The following is a 23822-nucleotide window of genomic DNA, read 5'->3' as shown; positions in this document are numbered from 1 at the left end:
TTTCAAGAACAGACTAGATAAATCTATGGAAAAATATATTTTCAGATTTGAAATGTCTAGCACTATATCGAACCCGGTGTAAGTCTAGTAGCTATTTCAAACTATCGTCAGTCATGAAAAGAACCGGTCAAATGACACGATTTTAGATCTTCTGTGAACAAGCCACGAAAAGTAAAAGAATCGGCGACAGGCCACATCAGGCCTATGCACTGCAGCGCCGACATACTATGTTATGTTATGTTATATTTGAGGTATGACCGTGGTAGTAGGATCACCCGCTGGCACTTCCCAGACCTCTGCGACGAAGACTTGACCTGGATGATCGGCATCTTGCACGAATTCAGAGATTCTCGGTGAGTATGAATAAACTCAATTTGAATTATTTATTATTCTTATTTTGGCAGTTTCTTTTACTCCAGCGTTTGCCATTCGAACACTTGCTCTTCTTCTACACATAGCTCTTCTGAAATGAATTGATATTATGTTGCAAAACAATTTAAATATTTGAAAAGCAATTTTTTTTAATTAATGTATAATATAACAACATTATGAAAAATCATTCCAGTATATAAAGTTTCTTACAAAATATCTTGTGAGGTAATGAAGCCAAATGCCTGGCGCGTGCAGAGTAGCCTGAAACTCTATACTTCCAACATATAGAACGTTTGGGGTTTGCAATATGGGGTTGCAGCTAACGGCCACCATCTTCCAGATATTATTTTCAAAACATAAGTATTCTGTATTCTAAATGGTATGTTATGCTAACCTCGAGGAAAATAAACTTTCCTCTTTATGTACTTCCATTACTCTTTTATTTCGCCTCAAAACTGCTCAATCGATTCTGCCCCACCCTAGCTGTAGAATAAGGCAGAATCCGTACAGCTAGTCGACGCTGGCGAGCACCCAAAATGCAGCATGGTGTTTCATCCAGTCAATCTCCATCTTTTTTGTCGGATGGATTCTTGAAATTTACACACATTAATATTATCAAGACACAAGCAGGGAAAGCAACTCCGCAATTCTGGTGGCTTTCGCAATTGATAACCTAATAGATAATATTCTGCTACAAAATTTTATCTCTGTTTCTTGTCTGCATCGGAGAAAACTTTTGTCACGATGCGAATTCGGTGTAGTCGATCACATATGCCCAAAATTATAAGGATGTTGGTAGTTTACTGAGAGGTTGTTATGCTGGAAAATTCACTATGTCTTATTTTATGGAGTCAGATGAATAATTGAAGCTCTTACAAGCTAGGTGCCCAAAGTGGAACTGCTATACCGATGGTGTAGCAGTTCCCTCAAGTTTTAAAAGTAATATTATCCTCCATTATCTATTTTCACACGTAATCACACAGAGACGTCAGAATTAAGCTCACCAAATACTCCAAATATTGAACAACCGCTTTGAGTTTGCAGCCATGAGCACAGCTCATATGGCCAGAAAATGAGGATTTAATTATAATATATCAAATTCGGCCTCGTTCTAAATCTCAGCTTGTTCACATATTAACATGATCCATGATAGCTACCAGCAATTCCAATTTCACGTGAATAGTTGGAATTATAATGCGCAAAATAAAATCTATTGTCAGAAGGCACGTCATAAGTGACCAAACCTGCAGCGGGATGGTGTGATCCGATTTAGTTAACGAATTACCTCGTTGCAGAGCAAAAAAAGTATCCCATCTTCTTGATCGATTTCTGGTTATCCAAAAGTAATGAAGAAGCAAACGTTTAATTCGGAAACACATTTTAATAAAAAACTCATCAGAATCCTTGTGAAGGCGAAAAAATCATCGTATGCAATCACTAAAATTGAAAAGGAAACGTGCTCATTCATTTCTAATAAATTTTCGATAAAGTTGACATTTCACATGAAAACTGGCTTCACATCTTTTATGTCAGTAAGACTGATCCATTAACAAATTACATTAGGCTTACGATTGAAAGTGTAATGCCTTGTACTTTCAGTCGCAGAGGATTGATATAGGTTTTACACGTTTCAAATGAATATAAATCTCATACTGAGAATAATTATCTTCTTTCACCTGATAACCTAATGGAAAGATTCAATAGTTTATTCAGAAAATTTTATTCATCACACGCATTTATTTTACCAGAAGCGTTGAAGCAAAACAGGAAATTGCTGACGCTAGACTTTCAAATGATTCTTGTGCAATTTACAAATGCAAAGATGCAATTTACATTTCTTTATGTTCCTTATCTCTAAAATTTTTCGGGGCCTGCTTTCGAATATATATAATGAGCCATCAATCGGCATTTGACTTCTTAGGCTTGCAATAATAATCTGTTCACTATTGAAAATGCTAGTTCAAGAATAGTTTGATTCATATTGAAATCAATATATCGCGTATGCTTGAAACAATACAAGCAAACATAATGCTTGGTTTACCAGTCTGGCACTTACTCGCCGCATTATTCACCCACTGAAGGATTATGTCGGTAGATAACTCTGTGAATTTCGATCGTGAAAGATACTCTTGTGACACCGCATCTTCAGTCGACGTCGATGCTTGTGAAGAAGCAGAGGAAGGAGGTTTAGGGCGCGGGTCACAGTAAATGTATTTTGCGTTAGGCAACATCTCAACCAGCCGGCGACTTCCCGATCCGGTGAGTTTGTCACTCGGGATGACCAGGCTCAAACTAGGGTAGAAGTAAAAAAACTTAGGAAAGTATTTCGGTTCAAAGCTTCGCTTCTAGATTCGGAACTTCTAACTCGATACTATGCACCAACAAAATTATTCATGTAAGGAACGCGTTTCACCTGAATGACTCAAAATTTGGAATTCTCAAAAAATAAGTGTACGAACTTTCTGTTCGCTTTCGAGACTTGCGTGGATGTATACACTCGAGACGCATTAAAACAGGCTTTATCATACAAAGATATTAATAGAAAGGTGAAACTCAGCGTATGGAATGTTGCAGAGTTACTAGCTAAATAAATTATATTTCAGCAAGAAAAATGTTAGTACACGAGAAAAATATACGAATTGGGCATCCATTTGAGTGATTCAAACCTCTCTTTGCCGTAAGCCCGTAACTCAGACTGAAAAATCGCTCTGCATCAGGGGCGGGTGTTGATTGCCGGTAATGAGTTCGGTGGAGCTTGAGTAAAGTTTAATCTACAGCAAAATAATTTCTACACGTTTCAATAATGTCTTATAAACACAAAACAATCTTGTTATAACTATTTTGCAAATCGAAACAACCCAAACAAAATAGTATGATGCAAACTTTTTTAAAAAGCTTCTTCCGTAAGTCGTAGTGAGTGTTTTTTTCTGGTGTCTAATTTGCTATGTTATCATATTTTCGATCATTTTTAAATGGTGATTACACTAATTGTGAATGAATAATTAATAATGTTTTTCGTATTTGCTTACTTCAAGGTTTGATTTCAAGAAAATGTATGAAACACCCGACCTTCTAAGAGGATGAAAAAGGATGTCCGGAAATAAAAAAAACGTAACCTTTAGGCTGCAAATAAGTTATTTCGCATGAACCTGCGATAAATCTCAGGAGAGAGTTTAGTTGTTGTTGTAATTGCCCATCCTGGTAGTGGCAACTAGGGAGGGGGGGGGGTGATACGTCTGTTTTTAATGGCACTTAATGCCACTGGTAGTTCTACGACCATACAACTATCTCGCGACCCGCCAGAACCATTATATTGCATTACACAACACCCTGGACAAGCCAGGTACTCATTTATCAACCAAAGTTGAATGAATGGCTGAGTTGACCATGAGCTAAGCTTCCCGGAAGAACTTGTCCTCAGTGGGACTCGAACCCGGGAGCTGGGTGCGAGACACAGAGTAGGAGAGTTTAGTGGCTGCCTCAGCTTTGATCGACGGACTTGAATATACAAACTTTAGATGATAGCTCCCTCATTCGCACCTGCAATCTTTGAAGGGTTCTAGGATGTTGCACATCCAATCTAAGTCATCGTCTCTCAGGTGAGGGAAGTGCCAGCGGCGTATTTTCCAACCGAGGTCCTTAAGTTTAGTGCCAAGGTTGTCGGGAGCTGATTGGACGCAGCAAACCTCTTCTGTAACATTAATTGTTATTCAGTCACACAAAATATACATTTATTACAAATTCTAGATATATAGAACCAGCTAAGGACGAGAGATTTATTATTAATATGCAGTATCACTTGATTATTAGTAAGTGAACTAAATTTTCTTAAAATCTTCGTGTTATTGCCTGTTTTGAAAATAAAAACTATTATAATGATTAAACGCGTCATCTGTTATTATCATGAACATGTTTTGGAATTTGCAATTTATTCCTAAACGAAAACTATTACAGTAGTAAATTTAACAACTTGATTACATGCATTAATCTCCTCATAACTGGTAATCAATGTTTTCAGTGAAACGGATAAAAGATTTACGCATTTTTTATGATCCACTTATCAAATATGCTGACTTAAATGTTGCTGACGGCGATTGATAATTGGGAGTGAGGTAATGGTAGTTAGGGGTTAGTTCACCACCCTCTCATGAACGTGGTTAGGTCATCACCCACTCAAGGCCGTGTCAATTATCAGAATTCAATGAATTAAAGTCATCGATCTATGAATTATCAGTGGAGCAGTGGTAGCTCAAAACGGTCGTTCGACATTCACTTGAGATTTCTTAAAATCTTATGCGAATCTAAACGTAATATGACTAAGTGTATTTATGGCGTTAAATTTCCATTAGAATGATTTTTATATGTTTGTTTCCTAAGAAAAAGCGCGATGAAATGAAAATGCGTTTCAGCTGCATTTTGTCACTGGTTTTCCTGCCTGAAAAGAAAATGCCGTCTTATTTAGTAAACAAAGCAACATTTTAAGCTGCCGTGATGGAGTATTTAAAAAAGTACACCCTGCAACTTAAGACGACGTAGAAAATAAACTCTATACATACTAACCACATGCAGGCAGTTCCTTTTCTATACAGTAGTCAACGGCACGCTCATCTTCGAAGCGGAGGCCAAACATGCGGGGCTCGCGCTGTCTGTGTCTCATGTAGTAGAAGACGTTGAATGGGGTGTGGTACACGGCGCTGAGCCAGCGTCTACCTCAACGGGTGAACATGCGGGGCTCGCGCTGTCGCTCTCTCATGTAGGAGACGAGGTCGTATGGGGTGCCGTACACGGCGCTGAGCCAGCGTCTACCTCAACGGGAGCAGTGAGGTGAAAAAATAATGAATTGCCAGTATTTATTAATTGATTATGTAATATCAGTGAATAAATTAACAGCACGTCGTTAATAAAAGTGCTATGGTCGCTGAACATAGTTACTTCAAACATTCATAGGAACAGCCTCTCACCAAACATAAGCGGTTTCTGCTCAATTTGAGACTTGTTAATAAACAGGTTCATAAATTTAGTTATTAAAAAAATTTGAAAAGTTTTTAAATTTACTATTTTTGTAAGCGAAGGGTTCGTTAATAAAAAAAAAACACTAAAGGGGAATTTATAAGTCGAAGTGAAAGGCGTCTTTAAATTGATAGCAAGAAAAATTTGTCTTAAAATGATAAATAACGTTGCTTTAATATAATATATAATTAACTATCTAACATTAACATCACCAACCCAAACCCACCCAAACTCTTTGATGAAGTCTACACTACAATAAAAATCAGACTTTGGGGGCCACCAGAAGGTGTCCAAGTTAACCAAGCTCAGGTCGCCGGTGTCGTTGGAAACAATTAGCGCCAGTAGCTCACTGAGGCTCGGGATGGGGTCCGTGTGGAGGGATATCACTACGAGGCGGCTGGGCTTCCTGTTGTTTAACAGACTACGTACAGCTCGCCCGCCTTCATCACTGTTAGTTACTGTCCAATGTTGTCCATGCGGCAAGAGGTTATGCGGATTTGATGGCATCTGCAGGTAAGTTAGTGGTTTCAGCTCATTCCTTGAGCATAATATCGAAATTGTTAGGTATTTTCATTTTGATGTATTCATTTAATAATGCGCCAGAATATATAATCTACTTACAGTTAATTTTATCCACACCAAACGCAAGAAATTTTTAAGCTCTCCTGCAAAGCATTCTATAGCCCTTAAATACAAAACCTATTCGCTGAACTCCGAGAAGTTTTCCCGTAACTAGTGCTATTTATAGTTCATGGAAATGCTTCCGAACACTCAATTAATTTCACTCACCTTTAACGAACGGTAGTTCTCAACAACTGCTCCCAGTTTCTCCGTGATTTCGGGCAATTTTGAATATACTTCAGGCTCTAATTTAAGGCGACGTAAAATTTCCATGCATTCAAGTCTCTCTTCCTCGTCGACATTGGAGACCAAATCCTTCCAGGCCTGAAAATCTTTGTCGGCAGAAATTATTTGGACCTGCAGCGCTTCTTTCCATTCATCCAAATCATTCTTCACGTTGATTGCGTCATCAATCCAACCCGAAAAGTCATTAAGTGCCGTGGCTAAATTTTTCAAGCCGAAAATCTTATTCTGCATCGTGGTCTGTATTTTCCTCGTAGAGTTCATAGCACTTTCATCTCCACTGACCAGGTCGTCGATCGCCTCAACTTTGTGCGTGACGTGCGTGTCCCTGGTGCACTTGAAGCACGTTAATTTGATGCAGTCCACGCACAGATAATCCAGCGTCTTGTGGTGCTGAAGACATCGCGTTTCTGACGGTGAACGTGCTAAGCGTTGATAAGGTTTGTTTTCAGTTGGAATTAATACGTAGTTAACCAATATTTTATCGATATCTTGGGCAGTTTCTTTCTTGCATTTAGGGCAGATGCAAATATCGGATGAAGTTGTTAGTTCCAAAATGCAAGAGAAGCAAAATGTGTGGCCGCAGGTCAGACAAAGTGGCTTGTGGTTGCCAGAGTCGAATTCTTCGGTGCAAATGTCGCACTCTAACATTGCGGTTGCCATGTCGAGGTGCTGCTAACATAACACTAAGAAAAAATCATGTTTAAACTATCTGTTGAGAAGATTGCCTCTTGGCAAAATACTTCATACAAACTGTATGCATTCAGGTCCTGTTAAATTATCAGATGGTAGGCAAAAAATAACAGACGATTTCATTTAGAGATAAACACATCAGATAGATTTCAAATACTCAGCGGCATTGACTGTTTTCCAATCATCTGGCTGCATTTCCTGCATTTCAGCCAACCCTTTGATAAATAATGAAACTTTCAAGTATTAATATCTAGCAGATAGGTCAGACTATCTTACGATGTTCATTCCCAATTCTAACAGCACCTGCTTTCATGTTTCAACTCTACCTATTGCTAAAAAGTTCCAAATGCCAAGCTTGAAATTACACGGTTTTCTAGATTTAGACTTCGAAAGGTTGTCACATGTTGGCAAGCGAAAACTGCCAAATCTGCTCTCGAAAATCACCGAAACAGGCAAAAATTTCATTATTTAATATTAAATTCATAATTTGCAACCCAAAAATTCAAGTTTTCTGTTCATTTCATACATTCAAAATACGATACATTTAAGTCTAGCATAGAATTTTGCCGCCGAATGCAATAGAAAAATGACCTAATACGGCCACTGAAGCTGATATTTTTGTATCTTTACAAGGCTACGTAGGATATGAAATTTGACTCATGTTATGTGATTTTGATATACTTGGTGTTCTCTTTATAATTCGATGTTTGCCATTTGGTGTAATAAACTTGTTAATTTCTACTTCCAACATTTCTGTTAGGGTTGGCAATTGATCTTAGGAAATTAAATTGTATTTATGAAAAGCCGTCGTTGAAAACCTTTCTATAATGATGCTCGAAGTTGGTCGATTGAAAAATGAGTCAAAGTTTTCACGCATGGCTGTTGCAATGGATACCTTTAACGATATTATTGATATTAGTGTTGAAAAAATTGTTCCATGTTCTAAAATAGTTCTTAAACTTGCAACAGATTTGATACATCTAATAATTTTATTAAATTGTCCACGTACGTAATAGTCTCAAAATTCTCTAATAGTTAGAATTAGACAAGCAGTACTGAGATTAGATATTGTACTTTATTATAAATACGATATAAATAGTTTGTAAAACATTTCAAATATTAATATAATTTCAGTTTTGTCGTAAGAAGTCGATTACCAAGCAAAATTTTGTAAGCGGAGAACATTTGCTTCAACAAATTTAAGTAACAAATTTGTTGTCGCTTTGGTGCAACAAAAATTCTGGTGAAATTAATTAATTGGTAATTAACTTGCTAATCATCAGTCGAGTCATGGTGTATTTGATCCATTGAAACCAGATCGTTTTGCTTTCAGTTTATTCAGTAATTTCTTTTGGTAACAGGTTCAGATAGCAATTCTCAAAGTAGGCTGGGCTAGAACACTACTTGAAAAACCTCAAGACCACTCAAGTCGCCACAGCACTCATGTCGCTGGCCTTCTATGGATAAGATTCATTTCATTAAGGTATTTCATTTCATTAAAAATGAATTAAATGAAAGGATATCTGATGTAGAACGCTTCTGACAGGTCTCATAAATCAGGAATGACAATGTCGAACTTTATAAAATTAACTCAGCCAGATGCATGATCGAAAGATTCCTAATTGTTTTTCTATACCTTCATAATTCTTTCCCATTAAAAAACCAAATGTTACAGGCAAGGAATGATCTACCATTATCTTTCATAAACACTTAAACTCAAAGTTTATGTAAGAATGATCAGGTAAGTCATTGGCTTTGGCAACAATGTTCATACTTGCATTAACTCTACTTGCGGCAAGTTTAGATCGACGGAATTTACCGAAATGGCTAGGTTTGTTACATCTGAAATTAAGCTTGGCGGATACCAACATTAGATCAACGGGTTGCGATGTTGATCAACGTTGCGATTAGATCAACGGGTTGCAACGCAGGAGAAGCGAACCGAGTGGCCGCACTGCAGGCAAAGCAATTCCGGCTGTTGCCGGAATTGCAATTTTCGTAACAATTAAACTTCGCACTCTAACGTTTCGGTTGCCATTTTTTTGTTGAAATCTTTTTATGAGTGAGTAAAATTTGCTGTTAAATTGTGCTGTTAAATTTGCTGTTAAAATGTGCTGTTAAAATTTGCTGTTTTCTCTTTCTAAGATATTATCTGTGGGATTTATGTGCTCGTTAAGATAATGAATGGTCTTATTAAAATACGATAATGAAATATTGACTAACTCAATTGAGAGTAAATTATGAATAAATAAGCTTTGTGACAGCGGAAGCTTGCATAAGGAAGACCATTAATTTGAAAAAACCTTATATAGAGATGACACAAAACTAAAACCATAGATAAATTTTACGAGCTCTGACATTTGCTAGAGGCAAATATTTCTTACACCGCCTCCTGATACATTCAAGTAGAATTAATAAATCGTCGTCAGGTGACGACAAACAGGTCGTAAAACTAAAACCATAGATATATTTTGCGAGCTCTGACATTTGCTAGGGGCAAATTTTTCTTACACCGCCTCCTGACACATTCCAGTAGAAGTCAGTAAAGCGTCGTCAGGTGACTACAAACAGGCGTTGTCAGCGACGTGTTGTCATGGTCACGTCTCTGCTGCAGGTCGATCATAAAGCCTGCGTCGCCTATCGAGAGCTCAAACTAAAAAAAAAAAAACGGCATTGAAAAACTGCTGACCTTCACTACTGCGAGTGAATTGATACTATGCTTATACAGAGATTGAAATTCAATCAGTCACATGTTAAATTCCAGTTACCTTTAATTTTAAATACACAAGATTATACTGCATTGGCAATCATTATACAAATTATGCATGACGATGAATCGTGCTGTAATTAAGTAATTGTTCGAATTCATCAATAATGCTCCGTTGAACTAATCGACAACAAACTTGTGTTGTCAACGATGTATGGCTATGGACGTGATTATATAGACCATTTAGACCGAGTACCCTATCGATCACTTTATCTTTGAGATAGACTTGAAAACTAAATCTGCCGCTCAATGTTTATGACAAACGGCAAATACAGTTTTGACAAAGTAGTATCCACAGAAAAATGTCTATTGAGGAGTTATAACGAAAGAAGCGTATCTTTTACTGATGAGCAGGAGAACACACAAGACAGCGTTTTTCAGGAGCACTTCCAGGTGTCCGCGACACGCCCAGCAGTCACCACGAGCACGCTACGTGTGACTGCCTCCAAGATTACTGACACGATCACATGACTTGGGTGAACACTGACACCACAACTCGACGGGTCACGCGCGTTGCACTTGGTGTTCGGTCGCTAACAACCGACGCTACTAATCAATGTTTCCAAGCAAGGAATAGCCAGCAACGTGACTTGGCACCATATGCTGAGTACGATGAAAACATTGAAGGCATGTACGTATGGCCATTTTTGGCTTAAACTGGCAGGCGATTGGGAGCTCAGAAACAAAATCAATTGGCAGGAGAAATTCGCTCCAATTTGTATTAATACATTATTAAATTTTGAATCCGAAAGAAAAGTTTCCACAAAAAAAATTATTAATCTTTATCAATGTGCGTGGAGCTACATTAAGAAAGCGTTCAAATAAAGATTAATCTTTTAATGATTAATAAAAAAATAAAATGAATATTACTACGAGTAAAGAAAAGTTACCACATAAACCAAACAGGACTGATAACCTTCGGTTTTAATACAAAAGGTCTAACCGCGCTTCTACGTATGTCCAACGCATCGTCCAGATTTCCTACTGCAAGGTTCAGGTTCTACCGCTCATGGAGGAGTAGTAGAGGTTGCTGGGGAACTACCTCTTTATCATTGTATCTCGATAGGGCCGTGAAAAGGTTCAGTTGAGATAAAACACTGAGTTCACAATATATTCAGTAAAACACGTGTGTGCAATTACGTTGTGCCGGGTAGTAGTCCTTACCAGCTCGTAACTAAAACATAAATGAATAAGATCTGAAAGTATACAAAACCTAAATTGCGGAACGGTAAAGTTTAAATGAAAATTTAATAATTGTTACTATGAAATATCCACAACAAGGTGATACGATTAGTCCTTTCTCTCGAAACGAAACTTATTTCGGGCCGCAGGTATATAATCTCTGATCCTAATAATCCTGTACTAAATCCTTGTCTACAAGCAAGATTTTTTACTGTGATCGAAAATTCAAGCCACAAATCTCGAAAGTATTCCATTTCTCTCACTCCATTGGATATTTATTAAACGTATATGAAGAATCTGAAAACAGATTGTATTCGTTAGGATAATGATTTATACGCGGAAAGGGCTCTGCTGAATGAAACATTTATTTGAATATTGCAGGATTAGGACAAAAATTTTCACGAATATTAATCCAGAGACTAGATTATTACACATCTCGCATTATAAATTCAACAAGCAACTCCTCTTTGTCAGTCGGGATTGGTGCGTATCTGGGGTGAAGAGCGTGACCGATGACTTGCCAGGAGCCACGGCCAGTTTCTTGACTGCCGACCAGTCGGAGACGTTACGAAGGAGCGAGGCAAGCTCGGCCTCCGCATCATCGAGTCTCGGGGACGACACGAAGATGGTAAGGTCGTCCGCGTATGAGGCAATGTTGGTGGTAGGTACAGGGATGTCTGAAATGAAGTGATTAAAGAGGGCTGGCGAGATCACCGAGCCCTGGGGAACGCCTGAGTGGATAGCTCTGCAAGGTCGTAGCAAGGTCGTACGTAGCAAGTCGCCAACGACTTGGCACCATATGCTGAGTACGATGTAAACATTGAAGGCATGTACGTATGGCCATTTTCGGCTTAAACTGGCAGGCGATTGGGAGCTCAGAAACAAAATCAATTGGCAGGAGAAATTCGCTCCAATTTGTATTAATACATTATTAAATTTTGAATCCGAAAGAAAAGTTCCCACAAAAAAGTTATTAATCTTCATCAACGTGCGTGGAGCTGCCTAATGAAGGCATTCAAATTAAGATTAATTTTTCAATGATTGGTAAAAAATTAAATTCAATATTATATGAGTAAAGAAAAGTTACCACATAAACCAAACAAGACTTTTGGTTTTAAGGACAGGACCTATGGTTTTAAGGAGAGCGTCTGCTGAAAAATGAAAAATTATGACTTTTCCGGTTTTTATGCTCATCTTAAAGCTGATATTCTGACAAATACAACGGTACTAAAATCATCTCTGTACGTTGATTTATGCGTTCACGACAGATCGCGAAAGGGTTGGGTGTCGAGGAGTTCTTTCACATTTAAGATAGGCGGAAATTACCGGCCGGGCACATAAATGGCAGGTCTGTAGACGCTGCACCTTGGTTACCCGGCAGCTGTCATGCGAAATGGTGCTCATGCAGTCGTTCCCTTTATCCTTGACTGAATCAAGTAGCGTCTTCTCTGGTATCCTTGCCACCTTGAATGCCTATTTCGGGGCTTTGTCGCGCTCTACTGAACATTCACACTTATTGTCACTGCAAACCTATCTCCTCCTAGAGTTTTAAGGCTACAGCGATGTGATATACCGCTCGATTCGCAAATAAAAGATCTAGAGATTGGTCGTACCTTTTTTCAATTTCGTTATAGTTTTAAAATATTTTGAAAAAGGGGGAAAAAAAATTTCTCGACAAATTTACGAAAAATGCCCTCCCCCCACCCACAAAAATTCGAATTTCGAAAAAAATCTGCAAATAATCGATAGATATGGTCTTTACGCATCGAATGATATGCGTCTCGATGTTGTAGCTTGAAAATCCTAGGAGATAAATTCCTACATTGCCCCCTTTTTGTCCGTTTTCTAAGAATTTCACGTTTTCTTTCATTTTTTTTAAATTGGCAGGAACAAAATAGGTTTCTGTTTTACATATGTGTACCAAGTTTCAAAGTGAACCGTGCGTAAATAAAGAAGGTTATTTTCCGTCAAGACGCTCCGCTTAATACAAAAGGTCTGACCGCGCCTCTGCGTATGTCCCACGTATCGTCCACATTTCCTACTGCATTAATGTTCAGGTTCTACCCCTCATGGAGGAGTAGTAGAGGTGATACGGTTAGTTCCTTCTCTCGAAACGAAAGTTATTTCGGGCCGCAGGTGATACCCTGATCCTAATAATCCTGTACTAAATCCTTGTATATAAGCAAGATTTTTTACTGTGATCGAAAATTCAAGTCACAAATCTTGAACGTATCCCATTTCTCAGATTTCATTAGACATTTATTAAACGTATCTGAAAAATTTGAAAACAGGTTGTATTCATTAGGGTAATGATTTACAGTATACGTGAAATGGGTTCTGTTGAATGCAACATTTATTTGTATATTGCAAGAGTAGGACAAAATTTTTCACGAATATTAATCAAGAGACGAGATTATTACACATCTCGCATTATAAATTAAACAAGCAACTCCTGTTTGTCGGAGAGCGAAGGGTTAAATTGCAAGTCCAGGATTTCATCGTGTCTTGACGACTTAATTTTGGAGCTCGCAATGATACTACAAGTTGACTATTTTAACAATCGGATGGGCTTACAAATGCCTATTCTATACTGAGAGAAGAATTCTTGCAATTAAAGAATGTGTGTAACAATTTTCTGTATCTGGTAGGTTTAAAATTGAGTGTGATATCATGTCAAAAATCTATTCCCTTAGGATTTGAGAAAATTCCGTTAATTGGATAGAGTGCTGTAAAATCATTCCCTCTGGATTAAAGATATATTATGTATACTATCATGATTTGAACGTAGTGTCGCTAATTTATTTCCTCTGTATTTTACAATCAAAAGTTTTATTTATGCCAATTGTTTCTTATGTTAAAAGTCAATCTTTTCGGCATTAAGTTTTAAGTGAGGACGTCATCACTTAACATTAAGTTAAGTGATGACGTCATCACTTAACATTAAGTTAAGTGATGACGTTTTCGCCTTGAAATCTTCCTTTAAGATTTAATCAGCTGCTTCAAATCTATTACAATAATGGAAATAACACCACCTACCATGCACGACTAAGTAGGAATATGCGGCGTACTCACAACATTTTATAACCATTGAGTGATGCTGTTGGTCGACAAGCCGATGAGGGTCACACTTGTAGACCTTTCTCTACCAGCTGACATCAGGTGCACGGAGTCAGGTTCGTGGTATACAATCTTTATTTGAGGTATGATTTGGAACAGTCGACGAGCGCCCGTGTCCGTAAGGCAGTCTCTAGGCAGGACCAAACTGAAGCTGTGACGAAAGTAAACAAAAAGCAAATAAACGCTAAATTTTGATTTGAAATACTGTCAGTAAGAATTTCTAGGACTTGTTTTTACGTACAAGTGAATAGTAACAACTTTCGAACGGAAAAATTACTCAGTACCTCCTAAGCTGAATTAAGGGGAGGGGGTATACCCTCCAGAAAAACTTCCACATTTACTAACGGATCTTTCTGAAACTTCACACATAGGTATATATAAAACCGAAATACAAGGACATTTTGTTCATAGGATTTTTTTTTTAAAAATTCATAGAAAACATGAAATTCACAGAAAATGGACAAAAAGGAGGTACCTTAAAATCTATCTCCTCCTACAGTTTTCAAGTTAAAGCGATGATTCGATTCCATATTCGTAAAGACCATACCAATCGAGTAACTAAGCCCTATTTTTGATTTTTGCCTTAGTTTTTTACACTCATTTTACCGTTTTCTTCTCATCTTCTTCTGATTTTCCCACCCCTCCCCCCCATTTTCAATCCAAACTATACAAAAATCTAAAAAAATATAACTCAGTACTCACTGTAGTGAGTGACAGAGAGCGCATTTTCTCGTCGACGAAAACTTGAGGTCACGGACGGATGGACAGACGGATGGACAGACAGACAGACGGACATGGCGAGCACAATAGTGCATTTTTCCATAAATGAGAAAATGCGCTAAAAAAGAGCTTAGTTACTCGATAGGTATGGTCTTTACGAATCGAATGGTATATGTCTCATCGCTGTAGCTTGAAAACTGTAGAAGGAGATAGGTTTGCAGTGAGAGCAGGTGCAACTTTTCAGGAGAGCCCGACAATTAGTCCGGCGCGCATGGGAATAGGCACTCAATGCAGCAAGGACACAAAACTAAAAGTTACTGGAGCTCGATTCCATTCAAGGATGGTGAGAACGACTGCATGCACACCACCCCATACGATGCCAGGCTGGTAACTGAAGTGCAGCTCAAGCAGACACTCTATACATAGTGCTGATCTCGGCAGCTAATTTCCCCGTATCTTAAATGTTGAAGAACTCCGCCACCCCCCACCCTTTCGCGATCTGCCGTGAACGCATAAATCAACGTACAGAGATGATTTTGGTATCGTTGAATGCGTCAGAAAAACAGCTTTAAGATGAGTATAAGAACTGAAGAATATCATACTTGTCCGCTTTACGTCGGACGATCCCCTCTATGGCACCCGGTCGGGTAATTTCCGCCTTAACTTTACTGAAGGGGCCCAGGCACCTCCCCCCCTTACGGGATCTGTCGCGAACGCATAAATCAACGTACAGAGATGATTTTGGTACCGTTGAATGCGTCAGAAAAGCAGCTTCAAGATGAGCATAAAAACCGAGAGGGCCAAAATTCCTGATTTTTTCCGTATACCCCCCTAAAATGAAGAGTTTGCCGTTTTCAAAATTTTTAATTTTGGTTTCGATGTGTGAAGGGAAAGTTGACAAATGAGTTTAATACAAGTGGCCTTATAAGGTTTTAAAATTGTTAGATGAAAATGCGCTAGTCAAATGCTTTGCCTCTGTGACTAAGAAATGCAACGAAATAGATGCATGTTTGATCGGGACATCGGAAATATTTTATTGATAACAATGACAAATAGAATTTTAAATAATTGGTAGGCTCACGCAAATTATTTATGAATGAATTATTTATTTATGAATTATGAAATTATTTATGAATTATGAATCATACCAACCTCTGGGCGCTGAAGGGGAACAAGATTTGTGACACCCAGTCCAGGTCCTCGTCCCAGAGGTCGGGGAAGTGCCAGCGGGTGACCGCGCAGCCGCGATGCTGCAGGAAGGTGCCAAGGCTTGCAGGCGCTCCTTGAACGCAGCAAACGTCGTCTGGCAAACAATGAAAATGTGATGCGATAATATGATTCAATGACAGATGTCTAGTGGGTTAGTATACCTTTGCTTAAATAAGTGACAGTGCTACAAGATTAGTGTACACATATTTCTGGCAAAACGTACTCTATATAAAACTTTTATCAATTAAAAATTTAACTTTTTATACAATGCAAAATTCAGTACTTATTTCAATCAGGTAAAATTAGATGACGGGAAGTTTAATAACTATCGAAATTGTAGACCACCTTTCAGTTCCATCTTCAATAACTTATTGTAAAGCCAGAGTACAAGTCAACGGACGTCAACTTCCAGCCACGTGCGTAATCTTCTTCGACCAGCTGTGCTCTTCGAAAAATTAGTAGCTTCTGATGCCAGATTTTTATGAAACATGAACTTGTCCTCAACCCCCCCCCCTTTTCTTTTTCAGCAGATTTGTGATGAAATGTGTAATTCTGATCCTCTTAACTTACTATTTTATACTCGGGCAGGGCGGTAACTATAGGGTAACTATAGGGCGGGTAACTATAGGGCAGGGTGACCCAGTGGCAGGGTGGTACTATAGGGCAGGGTGACCCAGTGGCAGGGTGGTAATAGGGCAGAATGGTCCAGTGGCAGGGTTCAGAGTCGGCGAGGGGCCAAAAGGTTAAGCAAGCAAAATTGGAGCAGTAATTAGAATAGTCGAGGCAGCAACTAGCTGTGAATATTCTGCGATTTTAAGAATCGGCAACAGGCCAACCGCCTGAGGAAGCTGACACTGCTGTAACTCTTCTTCTATAGTCTACGGCATATATTCCGCATATTTGCATCACGTGGGAAACGGTTGCACAACAGCTACTCTGCGGAACTAACTCTGAAGATACAATTTGACTTTTATCCACAATGACATATATTTATCGCTGAACGCCTCTCGTCTGAAGGTTCTTATGCGTCAACGTCGGCTTCACCTGTCAGGTTTACAGGCTGTTTAGCAGCTCAGCTTATCAGGCAGTGGCGAGGTCTGTTGCTTGTTAAAATATTCAGTAATATGAAGTTTTCCGAATTTTCGCGCAGCTTGTTTCGATAAAAACTGACAGTTAATACTAAGCTCCAAAATTCATCAGTTATGCCTAGTTACGAAGCCGTGCAATTGTTTTGCTTCAAGTGTATCAACTTTATTAAAGTAACATATGCGACTAACCCATACGCTGTGGCAAACTTTTACAGCGCTCGACGTCTTGAACGCTGGTCAAACGAAGCCCGAACTTCCAAGCGCCTGCGTTGTCCTCTATTCCTTGGTTGTAGCCGGCATGAGATCCTGCATAAAAATCGCCAGGAAATACATTTCATTAAAACTATCCTCCTTTCTGCAATTGCGTGACCATCTATGAAAAATAATGTCGAATATAATTATTTGTTAACATGACCTTGAATTTCTATGTGCAAATCCATGAAGCCTCGACATCCTGACAGGTCCTTCACTGCCTCTCCAATCTAACCCAAACTAAACCCCAAAAATACCAGGAACCGAATTATTCGCCACGCATGTTTTTTAGTTTTCTATGATAATTTGTTGTGTCCTCTTAACTGTTTTTCATGTGCCAGCTACTCGCTCTCCTCACATTCCTATTGGCGTTTCCATCAACATCGGAGACCATCACCTACCACCGCCTTCGAAGACTAACACCTGCCACCACCTTCGGAGACAACACCTACCACCAACTTCGGAGACATCACCTACCACCACCTTCGAAGACCAACACCTACCACCATCTTCGGAGACCACCACCTACCACCAAATCGGAGACATCACCTACCACCACCTTCGAAGACCAACACCTACCACCACCTTCGGCGACCACCATCTACCACCACCTATGGAGCCCAACAAAGCTACCACCACCTTCGGAGACCAACACCTACATCACCTTCGGAGACAATACCTACCACCACCTTCAATTGGAGACCAACACCTACCACCACCACCTTCTGAGACCAGCACTTACCACCACCTTCGGAGGCAACACCTACCACCACCTTCGAAGGCAACGCCTACCACCAACTTTGGAGACAACACCTACCACCAACTTTGGAGACAACACCTACCACCACCTTCGGAGGCAACACCTACCACCACCTTCGGAGACAACACCTACCACCACCTTCGGAAACCAATGCCTACCAACCACCACCGTTGGGCACCAGCACCTACCACTACTTTCGGAGACATCACCTACCTCCACCTACGGAGATCAACACTTACCACCACTTTCGGAGATCAACACCTACCAACACATTAGGAGACAGACACCTACCACCACTTTCGGAGATCAACACCTACCAACACATTAGGAGACATACACCTACCACCAATTTCGGAGACAACACCTACCACCACCTTCGGAGACAACACCTACCACCACCTTCGGAGACCAACACCTACCACCACCTATGGATACCAACACCTACCGCCAATTTCGGAGACAACACCTACCACCACCTTCGGAGACAACACCTACCACCACCTTCGGAGACAACACCTACCACCACCTTCGGAGACTAAAGCCTACCACCACCTTTGGAGACCAACACCTACCGCCAATTTTGGAGACAACACCTACCACCACCTNGGCCAGCGCGCTCGCCGGACTTAGCCCCCTGCGATTATTTTTTGTGGGGATACTTGAAATCCTTAGTGTACACCAATCGTCCGAGGACCCTAGCTGAACTGAAGAACAACATTCGCGTTGCTATTGCTGACATTGGTCCAGACATGCTTGAGAAGGTGGAGCTGTCTCTTATACACATCTAGATGTGTATAAGAGACAGGCATGGAGGTCACCTACAAGATGTAATATTCAAGAATTAAACTTGTAAGTAAACCCAACGAAACTTTAAATGTAGCTCTTTGTAAAAAAGAAAGAATTAAAACGCTATCTTTAATACTTTTTACTTTGTGATTTTTTTAAAAGAGTAAGTTCCCACGCCGCACCCTGTACAATCAAGGGCAGGATTTAAGGCGTTCACTACAATCAATGGCAAGCATTGAGGCGGCGTATATAGTAAAGGGCAGGCATTATGGCTTTAAGACGGCGAGTGGAAAGAAAGTACTGCAGAATTTCTTAAAGTCGCTCGGTGACTACGCAACTCATGACAGCATGATCCAAAAACATATTAAAAATTTCAAAAGTTTGATTTCAGAGTTAAAGTTTGATTCAAAGTTTTATTTAAATGGATACACGTTAATTACGAGATATTCTGATAAACATATTTAATTATGATTTCACACGTTTTTGCACATTTATTTTACTTAAATTATTTCTTCGTCCTAGCGTTGGTATCTTGACGACATTCTATGTAGATTCCATCACTCAAATAAAATTTTAGTATATTTTGAAATAAGTTCAACCTGGGATCCAACTAATGTATGAAATTTTAAAATATTTCTTATGGTGCAGCTAAGAACTTAAATTAAAGGTCAACACGTACTAACAATAATTTTAAGCTGCAATTTTGTCCATGTTGAAGAATAAATAATTCCTACCCCAACTTTCGGATAATTGTTGTCAGGTCGTCATCCGACTGTCCTGCCGGCGCCCAGAAGGAGTCCAGGGGCAGCAGGCTGATGTCACCGGTGTCATGGATGGTGAGGCGAGACAGCAGGTCCCCCAGCCCCGGGATGGGGAGAGTGTGGGTGGACAGCACCACGAGGCGACTGGGCTTCCTGTTGCTGTACAGGCTGGCGAGGGCTCGCTCTCCCTCATCGGTGTTGGTTATTGTCCATACTTCACCATGTGGCATGAACTCAACCGCTAAGAACTGCAGATAAGTCCGAAAACAAAGGCTGGTGCTACACGACACAGTTTTCATGTCAAGATTCCTAACAAAATTTAGACGGAGGCCGGATAACGCAATTAGAAAAAAAGGCCCGAATGGACGAATTCGACTAAAAAAGGCCCATCTGGCAACTCGGGTTCGAACAATGCATTAGGATGAAATACCTGGGCTAATGGTTTCCCGAACTCCGGCCCACTGTAATGTTGTCAATTCATATTTAATCAATTCACTGAGTGACACCTTGTGTTAGTAAAAGACTTACCGGATTAGGTAACATTGGCCAATCCCCTGTGGCAACTCCTTCCGTGGGCGCCGCGTGACTCTGGTCCAAACTTCGCTGCACGACCGCGCCACGGCCGGCGCACTGCCTCTCTCCTGCGCCAATAATTGGCCGACGAATCTAACATTAAAAATTCAAATCATTTAATTGATAGTATTAAGAGGTCTGATCCGAAACTACAATTTCACTGAGAAATCATTAACAACGCAATACATGAAGTTTGTACTAAAACTTATCCCTTTAACGACCACATTATAGCACGTAGAGATTTTTTTTATAATTTCTAGTGATTACGGTCACTAATTAGTGTATAGATGAGTATGGAAAATTGAAAATTTTATATTGAAAAAAATTGTAAGGTGACATTTCTGTCCACCTGGTCTTACGAGACCCCAACATTAAACGCGACCGTATTTGATCTATTTAGTCTTTTGAGCGCAAAATATGGATGATATTATATAGCTGGCTTAGTTAATTATCATATTATACATTACTTTTGCTAGAAACAATAAGAAGTCAGAGAAATTTGCAAGAAACTCTAGTATTTTAGCAAAAATGCCTTATTCGAGATTAAATTTTTCAAATAAATTTCGTGTTTTTCCAACATCCTTGATGTTGGGAAAACATCACGGATATTGGGCAAAAGACGCCAGGGCCAAGGTTGTGAGGCCAATGTCCAGGTGGAGAGGCCAGGGTCCAGGTTGAGAAGCCAGAGTAAAGGCTGAGAGGCCCGAGTTCAGGTTAAGAGGCCAGGGTCCAGGCTGACAGGCCAGGGTCCATCCCTAGCGCTAGTTACTGTGGCTGTGCTCTATATGCTCCATCAAGCAGTGTAATGTCCATCGTGCTTGTTCTGTAATATTTTTAAACGGATCCCTTTGAAGTGTTTTGCTGAAATAAAACTAAGTTTTACCGTGTTAACCGAAGTTTTAATGAAAGACATCCCAGTGCAATAATGTGCAATATAGCTTTAGCGAAAATCATTGAACTTTTTATAAGATAGTCGCCGGCGTTTGGCCGTGGAGCTCCGATCATTCTGACAAGATTAAAGGTAGCGGCACACGTCCGGTGACATCTTAATATGGCCTGTGGAAATAATGAGTGCGTTAGGAAAATGTATTTTTAAACGAAATACATAATATTTTATAAATTACTAACCTCTAACGAATCACATTTCTTGCCTGCGGCATCTAACCTCTCTTTGATTTCAGTTATCGTTATATTTTCTGGAGGTTTCAATTTAAGGCGACTAAGAATTGCCTTGCATTCTTGTCTCGTGTTCTCATCTACACTTGTTACTTGGACATCCCAGGCCTGGAGGTCCTGCTCGGTGGACACTTTCTGGGCCAGCAACGCATCCTTCCATCCTTCAAAATCTGTCTTCAGGTTGAGGATTTCATCAATCAAATTCAAGGCACCATCAGATGCAGAGACTAGATTATTAACGTTGTCAAGTTTGCCTTGCATTGCTATACGTATTTTCACTCTAGATTCCTCAACTCTTTCATCTGCGTGTAGCAAGTCGTCTAAAAACTCAACTTTGTGCGTGGCGTGCGTGCACCTTGTGCATGTGAAGCACACGAGTTCCATGCAGTCAACGCACAAAAAAATCAAGTCTTTTGCTTGATGAGGGCACAATATCTCTGACGGTGGTGACCTGATGCGTTGAATTGTTTCGTTTTCTGATGGAATTAATGCGTAATTAACTAACATTTGGTCAATAGGCTGAGAAGTTCCTTTCTTACATTTAGGGCAAATTCTGTTTCCAGAAGCCATTTGAAAATTTGAAATGCAGGAAAAACAAAATGAGTGGCCGCAGGGCAGGCAGAGCGGCTTGTTGTTGCCCGTGTTGAATTCTTCGTAACAAACTTCCCACTCCAACGTTGCGGTGGCCATGTTCTTTGTCTTTAATTGTTTAATTCAATAAATAACCTTGTAAGGTTCAAGTAAAGGACGACTCCAAGTAGATTCGACAAGTAACCCTAAACTGCCACCGATCTTAACAAAGGAGAAATGAAAGCATACTAAATAATTATTTATTGAACAAAGCACGTAAATTGAACACATATATATATAAGGTTGAAAAGATCCTAATAATTAACGCACAACAATGATAGTACACATCAAAGATAGTTAAAGGCAAAGGTAGTTAAAGGCAAAGGTAGTTAAAGGCAAAGGTAGTTAAAGGCAAAGGTAGTTAAAGGCAAAGGTAGTTAANGCAAACGTCGTCTGGCAAACAATGAAAATGTGATGCGATAATAAAGAAAACTGCTTTGTCTTCATTACTCGCTGCTTCCCACCCGGCAAATGACGTCAAAGCGTTCAATTAACTTTTTTTAATATTTTGTATTAATAAGTAAAACTTTTATATAATTAATTAATTTTATGAGGTAATTTATTTATTTAATTTATTTTTTATCACTTGTTCAATTCAATTAACAATTTAATTAATTATTTAGTTATTCAGCCAAACAAAAGTTATTTCGAAGCTGATTCAATGACAGATGTCTAGTGGGTTAGTAGTATTTCCTTTGCAAAAATAAGTGACAGTGCTACAAGATTAGTGTACACATATTTCTGGCAAAACGTACTCTATATAAAACTTTTATCAATTAAAAATTTAACTTTTTATACAATGCAAAATTCAGTACTTATTTCAATCAGGTAAAATTAGATGACGGGAAGTTTAATAACTATCGAAATTGTAGACCACCTTTCAGTTCCATCTTCAATAACTTATTGTAAAGCCAGAGTACAAGTCAACGGACGTCAACTTCCAGCCACGTGCGTAAGCTTCTTCGACCAGCTGTGCACTTCGAAAAATTGATAGTTTCTGAGGCCCCACTTTTATGAATCATGAACTTGTCCTCAAAACACCCCGCTTTTGTTTTTCGGCCGATTTGTGATAAAATGTGTAACTTTGATCCTCTTTACTTACTATTTTATCATATGGGGCATGGCGGTAACTATGGGGCAGAGTGACCCCGTGGCAGGGTGCAATGGTACTAGGCCAAGGTGGCTCAGTGGCGGTGTGGTACTAGGGCAGGATGTAGTGGCAGGGTGGCCCGTTAGTTACAGTTCAGGACTAGGATTGGAGCAGAGAGGCGCGGGTTCGAACCTAGCTTTTTGCTCGAGTTTCTGGTCAGAGTTGACGAGGGGGCCAAGGGGTTGAGCAAGCAAAATTGGAGCAGTGTTAGCGTAGTTGAGACATCAACTAGCTGTGAATATTCTGCGATTTTAAGAATCAGCGACAGGCCAACCGCCTGATGAAGCAGACCCCGCTATAATTCTTCTACAATCTACGGCATATATTCCGCATATTTGCATCACTTGAAAACTGTTGCACCACAGCTACTCTATGGAACTAATTCTGAAGATACAACTTGACTTTTATCAAAAATGACATATATTTATCGATGAACGTTGCTATCTGAAGGTTCTTATTCGTCAACGTCGGATTCACCTGTCGAGTTTACAGGCTGGCAGCTCAGCTATTGGCAGTGGCGAGGTCATTTGCTGGTTAAAATATTCAGTATTATGAAGTTTTCCGAATTTTCGTGCAGCTTATTTCGACAAAAACTGACAGTTAATACTAAGCTCCGAAAATCATCAGTTATGCCTAGTTACGAAGCCGTGCAATTGTTTTGCTTCAAGTGTATCAACTTTATTAAAGTAACATATGCGACTAACCCATACGC

General features: G+C 39.5%; 3 protein-coding genes across 3 annotated transcripts; 1 reads left to right on the top strand and 2 right to left on the bottom strand.

Annotated features, from left to right (window-relative positions):
* Window positions 1–886: 886 nt before the first annotated feature.
* LOC108668280 lies at window positions 887–5071 on the bottom strand. Its single transcript, XM_018155465.2, has 3 exons — window positions 4933–5071; window positions 3913–4063; window positions 887–2664 (listed from the first exon to the last, which is right to left on the bottom strand). The coding sequence occupies exons 1-3, from the start codon at window positions 5027–5029 to the stop codon at window positions 2349–2351; spliced, it is 564 nt and encodes a 187-aa protein (XP_018010954.1). The 5' UTR covers window positions 5030–5071; the 3' UTR covers window positions 887–2348.
* A 12-nt stretch (window positions 5072–5083) lies between these two features.
* On the bottom strand, window positions 5084–7142 carry LOC108668282 (E3 ubiquitin-protein ligase TRIM21-like). The gene is made up of 3 exons (XM_018155467.2): window positions 6172–7142; window positions 5609–5889; window positions 5084–5174 (listed from the first exon to the last, which is right to left on the bottom strand). The coding sequence occupies exons 1-3, from the start codon at window positions 6907–6909 to the stop codon at window positions 5084–5086; spliced, it is 1110 nt and encodes a 369-aa protein (XP_018010956.1). The 5' UTR covers window positions 6910–7142.
* Window positions 7143–8672: 1530 nt separating this feature from the next.
* LOC125177615 (extensin-like) lies at window positions 8673–18664 on the top strand. The gene is made up of 4 exons (XM_047879666.1): window positions 8673–8680; window positions 11413–11516; window positions 17616–18203; window positions 18363–18664. The coding sequence occupies exons 1-4, from the start codon at window positions 8673–8675 to the stop codon at window positions 18662–18664; spliced, it is 1002 nt and encodes a 333-aa protein (XP_047735622.1).
* The last annotated feature ends 5158 nt before the right edge of the window (window positions 18665–23822 follow it).

This window comes from Hyalella azteca, unplaced genomic scaffold, assembly GCF_000764305.2.
Source record: "Hyalella azteca isolate HAZT.00-mixed unplaced genomic scaffold, Hazt_2.0.2 contig3582, whole genome shotgun sequence".
Classification (NCBI taxonomy): domain Eukaryota; kingdom Metazoa; phylum Arthropoda; class Malacostraca; order Amphipoda; family Hyalellidae; genus Hyalella; species Hyalella azteca.
Note: the sequence above shows the minus strand (reverse complement) of the source record. Positions and strands in the feature narration are given on the sequence as shown.